This window comes from Atta colombica, unplaced genomic scaffold (assembly GCF_001594045.1).
Source record: "Atta colombica isolate Treedump-2 unplaced genomic scaffold, Acol1.0 scaffold116, whole genome shotgun sequence".
NCBI classification, from domain to species: domain Eukaryota; kingdom Metazoa; phylum Arthropoda; class Insecta; order Hymenoptera; family Formicidae; genus Atta; species Atta colombica.
In genome coordinates, this window is record NW_017259202.1 from 473,290 (window position 1) to 484,474 (window position 11,185).

An 11,185-nucleotide genomic window follows, 5' to 3' on the forward strand; every position below is an offset into this window, starting at 1 on the left:
TCAATTAATCGATTGTTAAGAATCGAACCTAAAAGAAAGAATCGATTCTGAGAATCGATTTTTTAGAATCGATATCTCACTATTAAGAGCCTGTTAGAGAATATTGGTAGAAGAAACCGTTTATGTTGGAAAAACCAATGTTATTCGGGACTGTGTTCAGATTCCCACCTGAGAGTGCCACCCAAGTATCACCTATCCTTATTGTTTACCGAAAGTTAAACAAGGATGACATGATTCCTAGATGGGAATCTGAACACGCCCAAGGTTAACAAAGTCGAGTTTTGGAACACAACTTGGTGAACACAAATCACGTGACACCAATCACGTGAAACCCCCGAATGGCTAGTTTCGCTCTCTCTACTTCTAGGGACACTAATCAAAAACGTCGAAATGAAATGGACGTGCGACAATCACCAATCAAAAATTGGCCACGATACTGAGAACATTGTGGAACTATTAGTTCACCAATCAGAAATAGCCGAAAAACAACATGGCTATTATCAATAAATCGCCTTAATACGCCACATTATTACACACTATCTCATTTATTCGCCATTTATCATCTGGAAGTGATATCGTAACATCACTCTGAATAATCTCGTTTTCCAGCAGTTTCTAAGAGGAGAGTCTGGAAGAGACTCAATCATCGACAGATATCAACGACGTTTATCAACGTTCGTTGCAGTTTTGTCATTCATCACAAACGTTAATTCGAGGAGAATATGTCATTGAATACGGCACACACCAACGGCGGAGTTCTTCTTCATTCTGGCGAGTGGTAAGCAATGAAAACCTATTTAAATAATTTGCTATTTTCATTCATATATTGCATAATGAAATTTATGTTAATCGTAAAATTATCTATTTTGAATTTCGATATGACTTCTGCTGTGCAATACCATCATAGCTTTCTGCCTACAATTGTTCCAAATCCTTGTTACTTTATCACAAATGTGTAATTACACAATCGCGTTTAATTTTAATTATTCGAATGAATTACCCATTCCGTCCACGGAATCACATTTGCAATACCTGTACCAATTAAATTAATATAAAACTTGCACAATATCTTGCAATAATACAACTAACTTTTAATATTTAATTATCTCTAGCATCATACTCTTCTGTGACAATGTCAATATGGAATTTCATGGACAAGAACAACCAGAATTTATTGGAAAAAAGCATGGCAGATTGTACTTGACAACACATAGAATGATCTTTAATGCTAAAGATCACAAAGAAAAAATGCAGTCATTTAGTTTTCCATTTATTACACTGAGCGAAGTAGGACTGGAACAGCCAGTTTTTGGTGCTAATTATATAGGAGGCAAATGCCGTGCTCAGCCAAATGGTAATTGGATTGGAGAATGCAAATTTAAATTGAGATTCAAGAGTGGTGGCGCAGTGGAATTTGCTCAAGCTTTGCTGAGAGCTGCTGCAATGGGTAAGATAAATATAATTGATGCAAAGTGTGTATTTTACACAGTTGGAAATATTTCAGTATATTAAGCTATGTATTTTCCATATCAAAATATATGTACATTTATATGTTTTATATATCAAAAACATGACACAAGATTAATAATTATTATACACTAAAGACAAATTTATCAATTTAGCTTGACTTTAGCAAGATATAAAATGTCTTCATTATATTCATGATTTTTAGCTCAACGCAATGGTCCAGTAAATGATGCACCACCACCATATACGCCTCCATTGTCTGATTGGTATCCGGCACAACCTTCAGCTTATCAACCTCCTCCAACTGGATACTATGGATGGATGCCTCCAACTAATGTATTCCCAGATGTTCCACCAGGTTAATATTGGCTTTTTAATTTCCTATATTGATTTGATATCTCCAAAGTTATTGATTTACTTGCATAAGAAAGATTATGATCCTGAGTATAATGCAATTATACTCAGGATCATAATCTTTCTTACGCAAGTAATTCTATAATGCAATCTTTTATTGCGCTATTCTCATAGCAAGATTTAGCTTGCTATCCAAAGTAAAATAAACAACATATATACTTCTATTTAGCATACTTGATGCATATGCACAAGAAAAAATTTTTTGGTTTCAATATTAAAATAATATTACAAGCGTATACTTTGTCATATTATAATATATATTGAAACTTAAAAGTTGTAAAAATTCATATCAGTAGTCAATCTTGTATACAGTTCTGAAACATTAACATATAATGAGATTTCATTTCCTTCATCATTTTAGAATACACTTGTATTGAACAATTTTAAAAGCTCATTGTATATAAAATTCATATTGCTTCTTTTCTAGGAAATACAGTCTTTATGACAGACAGTCCGCCACCGTATCCCGGAATACAGCCTGGATACGGATACGCGAGCGGCCCACAACATCAAGGCGCCGGAGCCGCAGTAGGACAACCAGGAGCTCCTCCCGGATGGGCCAATCCAAATTACAATAGTCAGCCGATGTCCCATGCAGGTGCGTATCCTGGTGGTTATGGACAACCACCTTATAGCGGTTATTCGCCTAATCCACCACCGTATTCGGCATATCCGCAAAACGTTTATACGCAGCCTGGACCTTACAATCAGCAGCCGGGATCTTATAATCCATACCCACATCACTACTAAGAGTTATAATAAATACATATATATGTATATATACCTGTATATGTGTTGTAAATTATATATATACATATATGTACATACATATATATATATATATATACATATATATATATATATATATATATATATCAAAATTATAAATTATGATAAGTAACTTAATAAACTTCGAAAAAATTACAAAAGAAAATGCGCTAAACATTCTTTGCGAATAATATATACGCTTGTGCAATATGTATATTTTTCTAAATATCAAATAGTTTAGTAAAAATCGTTTAAAAATATGCTTTTCGCAATTGTATTGAATATAAACAGTCATCGTGCGTTGATTCCGCAAAGTTATATATAGTGTACGTTATATATATTAAACGTGTACTATATTAATATATATATATATACATATATAATATAATATTAAATATTGATTAAAGACAATTTTTACTGTTTTTATTCAAACCTATCAATTCAAGATTTCATTTTTAAATGGAAAGACAGCTAAAGAATTAATGTGCATACTCACTAAATTTGAAAGTTTGAAATATTAAGCAATACGGTTGTGTAACATGTCCTTACTCGATCTGAAATGAGATTGGCTTTCACTTCACTCAATTATTATCTCGTAGTTGTCAGTAGATCAGTAAACGGCTTGGGCAGACAGATTTAGCAGACTGTGTGCTTCAAGTCATTTTTAATTCGTGTTATATTACCCATTTATGTTGTGTATTTCAAATATAATTTTTCAGATATATATGAGTGCATAGATAAATATTTCATTGTTTATCACGCGTTTTGCAATTAGGAAACGATTAAAACTTGATATATAAAATAATGCCAGAACAAAATAAATTCAAAACATCAAACAGGAATTATGTTTGTATGTATTTTAATATTGATACTATAATAGAATGATACTATAATAAGAACGCTATAAAAAATACATAATTATGTATAATTTATCGTCGTTACATTAAGTTTTAATGATATACTTAAAACTTAAAACCGCTGACGATTTTTAATCTGATATTTAACATGAAATAAAAAATATGAAAAATAATAGTTTGCTATTTTTTAACTTTTGCACTAAATCTCTTTTATACATAGCTAAATTTTTTTTAATAAATACTATTGTTGCCATAAGCACCTCCATAATTAATTTGTAAGACGCTAACTATTTTCGTTATAGTTAAAAAAATTGACATTTTGTTAAGAAACCCGTGTTTTTCAATTTAACAAAAAATGTCATTAAAATTTTTGGTACGGTAATAATGTGACATCTTATTTTTAACTTGTATTGAAATATATTATTCCACATTGCCATTTTTTTATCAGATGCAAAGGCTGCTGAAGCTGCGCAGAGCGCATATTATGATCCTAATAGACCTCAATGCGCTTATGTTCCACCACCAGAATATTACGTAAGTTATGTTTTAATTACAAAATATTTATGGTGATATTCAAAAGTTTATGAATCTGCAGTATTAAAAAAAAAACAAAATGTATATTTTAATTTTTATTTATAAAAATATAAATATAAATTAATAAAATATATAAAATTATAAAATTCTATTCATAAAATTGTTTCTTTTTCTAAAAATATTTTTTTTGTTTTTTAATATTTCTGTTTCTTTAATGTACTTGATAAAATGGGATATTTTATCTCATTTTTCTTCATTTTTATCAACCTCCATTTGTATTGTACTTTTTATCGCCAACAATACAGATTGTCTTATCTATGGCACACAACATGATAATCATAAATACTTAGCATTATATAGATTAGGGATAGAATTTTTATTTTTTTCTATATAGATTGGGCATTTCTCATACATGTTATATAGAAAGGTATATTTGAAATTGTAATTTTAACAAATGCATCTATGTTCAAATTGCCTTCATGATGTTAACGCGTACTTATTGATAAAAATGCGTTTTGAATACGGGTCATTATATATATAGAATTCTATGTATAAATACATAATAATAATGTTTGTTGATATATTTCAGGAAAGTCCACCAGCCTACACGAAGAAATATCAGTGAAAATATATCGCATTACACAAGCGAACTATATAGTGTAATCGATATACATTCCACTTTAGGTAAATACTGCAAATTTGTATGCTGTCGCGCATTTAACGTAACAAACTGTCAATGTTTGTTACAACTCTTGAATCTGGATACATAGATTCAAGTTGATGGTTAAAGGTACACCAAGTTTTTCTCATTATAGCTATGCAATATTAAAGCACAGGTTACACAGGTATTACTGCAGATACTCCTGCAACAATATTGCTATGTATTAACGCGAATATATATTAACAATAATTTCTTGTACATGTTATCTCTTAAAAACAATTGTATTGTTGTGTTTCACACGAGTCTATATAATTATGAAATAAATGTTTACACATATGTAAATACGTAAAAATGATTTGTATAACCATGAATTTATTATAAATTTTTTAAATCCTTATTGAAAGTTATAAAAAAATATATTAATTGCGATACTATAAACATAGTCAAGCATCAAAACAAAGATCAGTATCAATCTTTGAATATATTTTTTATGAAACTTATGTAGTCTTCTAATAGGGGAAAAGGAGATGAATTTACAATATTCAATAACAAATAGTTTAGATATTAGAAGACAATATTCTCTTGTGTGAACTCAATAGCTATTCATTGAAAATGTGTTCAAATCTTATCATTTAACAATATAATTTTATTCGTTACAATAACAAAAAATCGAAAAACATCGAATAATGGCATAATAGACGTTAAAAGGCATATATTGTATCCAATTTCTCCAATCGATATTCGCAAAAAGATAAAAAAACAACTGCTTAGAATCCTATCCAAGCCATTTTTGTACGTTATAGATTATGCTCTGGAATACGTAAAAAGTTTTAAAAGTCTATCCGTATTCTGAGGTGACTGTCAAACTAAGTTTTCCATTTTCGATGTGAGTACTGTGATACCAAATCCGCGTATCCAATAGTACGATATCCGTTACATTGACGGAAAATTTAAAAGATTTACATTCGCTATCGCATTCCGGTGTTGGAGCCACGGTCCACGTTTTGCTACCTATTACTTGAGCTTGCCACATGAGTCTCGATATGTAATCCAACTATAAAACAGAATTGAAAAAAGATTTGTAAGTATCTTGATGACACATTTTTGCAATGCCAATATATAAATAGATGGTTCGGCTACAAAACTTACATGCATAACGGCACCTTCCTCATAGCCCATGAAAATGTAATTGCTATAAGGAATTTCCGCATCATCCGGCAAAAAGTGAGGTATATTGTAAAATTGCTTCATGATATCTAGAATTTGTGGATGACAATTTTTCCAGCCGACATACCAAGGATCTTCACCCTCGCGATGTGACGCTCGATCTTCACTCATCGCAAATACCTCGCGCAGGTTTGCGAAATTACTTTTAAAATGCAAAAACTGACATTCCTCCTCTATTGATTCGTAGGCACCCTCAATACGCTCGTACAAGTTCCGAAAAAAGTCCAAAGTAAATTCTTTATGCGCAGGCCAATCATAGGCTGCATTCTTTATTATCATAGGTCGGGACGAATAGGAATAAAAGCGGAATTCCTCTTTAGTCAAATTCGGCAAGATTAGCGGCGTTTTGATGTCGCGACAGTAATCGCAATTAGTTATCGGTCTTGTAAACTCCCAGATAAGATAATTGTTCGGTAGTAAGCATCGAGTTCCTTGAAAATTCTTAATTATATTATTGTAAACATATCTATTAAACATGCCGTAAAGAAATGGCATTAATAACATCACCAGCAATTTCTTCGAACACCTTCTGAAACTACGATTCTTGGCACTTTTTGAATTAGCAGTCATAGTAATAGATTTTAAATCATTTATCACAGCCCCTTGTTGGATATAATTTTCAGTTAATTTAAAAAATACTTTTTCTATAAATTCTTCAATATTTTTTGGCGATACCATTCTAAAGTAATGTAGATAAATCCTTGATCTTGATTAATTTGTCATCCGTTTATTTCCGCTTTTCATTTCATTCTTTATTCGCCTATTTAACTTTATAGAAAGCTAAATAGAGTTATTCGAATTTGTACTTTTTTAATGTAGATATTAGTTAAATTTATTTTTCACTTTGATGTATATAATATACGGAATATAATTCATATTTTTAATATTCCACTCACTCTTGTACTATGCGGTGTAATAACGTGCATTTCAATTGGTCTCGACAATATATAAATATCAATTAATTATGATGATAATTACTGTAATATAGCGCTGCCACTTGTATTCCGTTTTAATACTCTCTTATAATGTAGTGCCAACATTGCGCGCTGATACTTACATTTATTATCATCGCCGCATATTTGTACATATATGAATCATTTGCTTTAAACCTTGATGTGGCTTTGTTGTTTACATTGCCAGAAAAGATTACAGAAGATCTGAATTATAAATTCAAGATTCCACACAAAAAAAAATATTTCGTTGTCATTTCTCACAATGGTCCGGTAATCTTTATGCAAATCACCGGTTTAAAATATAAATAATACAAACGATAAATAATATAGTCCATATTTACATTGCTTGTGCACGCAACACTCTTTCTCGAGTTCTTGAATTACATACGCGTACTATGAGAGCTGCAGAGCTGTTATCGATTATACGACGCGGAAACTTTCATCTCTCGTCCTACTTGGTGGGGATTCTCCTTCCAATGGCATTCACATCTGCCTTACGAATGGAAGTTTTAGTTACGACTAAGTACTTTAACAAGATGTTTCCTGCATCCTGCATCATATGTTCAGCAGATGTGTCTTCTGCCTCCGTTAAAAGAACAATTTCTATTATGTTGTACGTTTAGATAAAAAAATTTTAACATCGACAGAATATACATTTTATATAGATTTTATATAGATTTGATATCAATCTGTTATTTACATAATATATTTCTACCTAATCACGCGCGCGGATAGAACTACGATTAAAAAAAATGAAGCATTAAAAAACAAAGTCTCAGAAGTATTTATTTCATCACACAACTAATGTACAAGTCTCATTCAAACCGACTTCTCAAATAGATTTCTCGACAATAACTGTATCGTAAATATTACTACAAATTTTGATTTATCTTATTCTTGTGATTACATGATTCAAATGTATAAAATCTAATTTACAGCAATTACAACGTTAAAGATTATATATGAATTCTTTATGCATAATTCTTATAGATCGTGATATAGTATTTTGATCTTTTTTACATGTTATTTTATTATTAGGCCAATCACAAAATGTTGAACGGATTTCTTTATTTCATTCAACGCGAAATTCGTTGTTATTCTGCTGTCAAGTTAATGTAATGATGCAGAAATTTATCCTGGTCTTTTATTTACAAAGATTATGTGTTCCAATAGCGATATAATGTGTTGTAATCTATTTCATAAAAGATGTGTATGTGTGTGTGCTTTTTGCGGGCGAACGCGCATGTTGTGTATTTCTTTTTGTTGCAGCTACAACAAAAAATAAAATTTTGTTAAAACTTAACATGTACCAAGAATAGATTTCAAACAGTTTTTGAATAATGTACAAATATGTATACACATGTCTACACATGTGATTACATTAAATCATTTGATAAACTGAATGTTAAAAATGGTAAAAATGTATAATTGAGTAATAACAAATCATAAGTTATATTGATAATGATCTTTTCAAAAGTTTGCTTACAAATGCAATGTTGACTTAAACCCTTTCGCTACGGCATGCTCGTATGCAGAAGGTACATATTTCAGGTGTAAACAATGTTAATAAGAATTTTTACAAGAGGGAACTATAAACATTTTATTTCATTATTCGAAATGATTTTTTTTTTTAACTTGCCTGTAATTATCTAATTATAAATACCTTTTGTGATATATAAATTTTTTATTACAAATGTTGAAAACTGGAGGGAATAGAAATATAGACGTTCTTATATATGTACATTAAATAGTCGCTCGCTTGTTAAAGACATAAATGTATGCTCTTTACAGCGAAAGGGTTAACTGAAATATAACTAAATTTCATAAAATTGTTTTGTTGATATATAAGGTTGTAAAATAATACAAATAATATATTAAATCAAATTAAAAATCTTGATATCCGAATCAAAATATTTTTATTGTAAAAATGATTTATCAACAAATTAAATATTTTTTAAAATTTGATTAAAACTTGCAAATTTCAATAAATTTGTAGATTTGTAGATTTGTAGACATTTTTAAAAAATTAAAAAAATGAAATTAAAAAAAATCATATAGTAAAATATTTGTAATATTATCACAACACATTATTAATTATGGAAGTTTCACTAATCACAGTTCTTATTGTAAAACTGTCTATTTAACTTTCAGCTGTGCAAAAAATTCAAGGTATACACTTAAATCTGGACTATGAAAATATAAAACATTTGGCATAGTGATTAAATTCTTTTTTTTTCCCAATAAATCAAGACTAGTCACCTAAATAATTTTTATAATGGGACAGACTACGTTTATTGGGTATTCTCCGCAATGATAACGTAACTCAAAATAAATTATTACTTACTGTTAGAAATGTGTGTGACTAGCTGACAGTTTTTATGTCAATGTAACAGCAGTGTTTGTATCAATGTTTACACCCGATTAATTAAGCTTTACAGAAATCGAAATTTCCGGCGGTTATCAATCAGAAGTAACACCATTTGCCAAGAATAGCATCCTTAATAGCAGATATGTACTGCGCAGGAACCCAATATATCCAATACCTTGATGCTTCCGTAGTACCTAATTGTATTGCCTGTTAAATTATGAAAATTACTATTAAAATATTCAATGATTATTACAGAATTTATGATACGCTCTCAAAGTGATATACATGCCATAATATGATATTCAGGATGATCATGAATAGGTTCACTGTGGACGCCTTTTATCGAATTCATAGGTATTTTGTCTGTTCTTTCTTTCGTGCCGATCCAAAGCTGATCTTGCTCCAATTTAAATGTTAACCTGACTTTCCCTCCAGACTTGTTTAACATTCCAGCTAATGGAAATTCGGGCAAAGGTTCCTATATAATTAATCAATAAAATCAGTTGCAGTAAAATCATTTTCATTAATGTATACATGTATGTAAAACTTTATGCAGTTTATACAACCTTGCTATCTAATATCCCTGGCATCACATCTTCTGGAATACCTTTATCTAAAACTTTCCTATGGATTTTTTGTTGCGAAAGAGGTTCTTTGCTCACCGAAGAAACAGCCTCATCGATGAGATCTTGTTTCGTCGGAATTGACACAGCCAATACATCATCTAACTTTGATCCAACTATCATGACTTTGGCACCTTAATTGTTATAAAGCAAGTAGGTAATTTTATTAATGACAAAGAGTAAATAACATATGCTTATGCAATGACAAGCTGTATGGTTATTACCTTTTGTGACTCCCAAGTTTCTAAGAGTCTGATCGTCTTTGGCTAATCCTTTAAACATAACTTTCTGCATCGCTTGTGGTACTGAGATAATTTTTTGCAAATATGTCTTTAACTCGGCAACTGTGCAATCCAAAGCAAAATTTACACTAATCTTCTGTTTGTTGTAAATCACTGTAAAGTCTACATTCTCAGTAGATGATTCTTGCAAGGTAGCATCCTGTGAGCTGTTGACATTGTTTTCACATTCCATAGTTGTTTCTTTAGTCTCTAATGCCGAATTTTCAATGGACTTTGGATTCGACGCGAGTTCTGGACAAGGAGACGAGTTGCAACAGCTGTCATTGTCGCTCTTTACAGTATCTAGGAAGACAAAAATATATCTCAATATGATAATACATCTCTTTGGCAAAAGCCTAAAATTCTTTTCTCGTGAAAATGTTGATTGCGCAGATTGTGCACAATAATTATCTCAGAGACAAATTGTTTTAATTATTGTCATATTTGTTGAATGTCAAATGAAGGTACGAATGGACGGTTAACCGGTGAAAGGTTAATCGCTTTAAAAATGGCTGTAACTTTTTAAGAAATAAATATTTCAGCAACCAAACGGCGCAAACATACGTCGTTGCATCGGAATTGAAGATAATCCGCAAATACACGCTTCCAAGTTTAGGAGCTTATTATGATATTAGAGCATCAACGTCATAAAATTATCTGACATACACAAATACACACCACACATTGATAGGGTGTTTCGACGAAATGTCGCGATTCACCTATCAGCCAGTCGAACTTGTTACGCGATCGAAAAAAAAGATGGTAAAATAGGAACAAAGAGTAATCGAACACCGAAAATTTTTACAGAAAGCACGAAAAATAAACAGGATTCAGCACGTACCCACGTACTCCATGTTGAACCGTGTTCCGTTAACCAATCAAAATTATCACAGAGAGCGTCACGCATCGTGACATCGATGACGCACGTTCTACGGAATGACTTTCGAATTTTTGAATCTCTCATCTCACTACCGCGTTTATGTATATACATATAAAAAGGTAAAAAAAAATATATATATATGTATATATATA

The 11,185-nt window shown here is 30.9% G+C and overlaps 2 protein-coding genes across 8 annotated transcripts in view; one reads left to right on the forward strand and one right to left on the reverse strand.

The window, feature by feature from the left end:
- The first annotated feature begins 425 nt into the window (after positions 1 to 425).
- Positions 426 to 11,185, forward strand: part of LOC108694176 (WW domain-binding protein 2) — a 16,399-nt gene continuing 5,639 nt past the window's right edge. Inside the window, exons 1-6 of one of the 2 annotated variants that reach the window (XM_018203496.1) lie at positions 450 to 778; positions 1,113 to 1,447; positions 1,673 to 1,825; positions 2,309 to 2,479; positions 3,955 to 4,040; positions 4,630 to 5,011. In XM_018203496.1, coding sequence (XP_018058985.1) covers positions 723 to 778; positions 1,113 to 1,447; positions 1,673 to 1,825; positions 2,309 to 2,479; positions 3,955 to 4,040; positions 4,630 to 4,665 — 837 coding nt within the window. In that variant the 5' untranslated portion in view covers positions 450 to 722 and the 3' untranslated portion in view covers positions 4,666 to 5,011. Of the gene's footprint in view, positions 779 to 1,112; positions 1,448 to 1,672; positions 1,826 to 2,308; positions 2,519 to 3,954; positions 4,041 to 4,629; positions 5,012 to 11,185 lie in introns of those variants that run through there. The other variant, XM_018203497.1, reaches the window with a different exon arrangement.
- LOC108694177 (ubiquitin domain-containing protein UBFD1) lies at positions 5,379 to 11,076 on the reverse strand. 6 transcript variants are annotated; one of them, XR_001932068.1, is made up of 6 exons: positions 10,995 to 11,076; positions 10,097 to 10,456; positions 9,816 to 10,006; positions 9,539 to 9,727; positions 9,226 to 9,456; positions 7,650 to 8,150 (listed from the first exon to the last, which is right to left on the reverse strand). XR_001932068.1 is itself a non-coding variant. In XM_018203500.1 (5 exons), exons 1-5 carry the CDS (start codon positions 11,005 to 11,007, stop codon positions 9,346 to 9,348), a joined length of 864 nt encoding a protein of 287 aa, XP_018058989.1. In that variant the 5' UTR covers positions 11,008 to 11,076; the 3' UTR covers positions 8,455 to 9,345. The 6 variants fall into 6 exon arrangements, 3 of the variants coding, with proteins under 3 accessions (XP_018058987.1, XP_018058988.1, XP_018058989.1); XR_001932070.1 differs by having other exon boundaries at positions 10,832 to 11,008; XR_001932069.1 differs by lacking the exon at positions 10,995 to 11,076 and adding an exon at positions 10,718 to 10,801.

Excerpts from the sequence above, each read along its gene's own strand:
- LOC108694177 (XM_018203498.1), bottom strand. The coding sequence starts at position 6,606 with ATGGTATCGCCAAAAAATATTGAAGAATTTATAGAAAAAGTATTTTTT. Across the intron at positions 5,756-5,850 it reads AGGAAGGTGCCGTTATGCAT|TTGGATTACATATCGAGACT; the intron begins GTAAGTTTTGTA and ends TCTGTTTTATAG.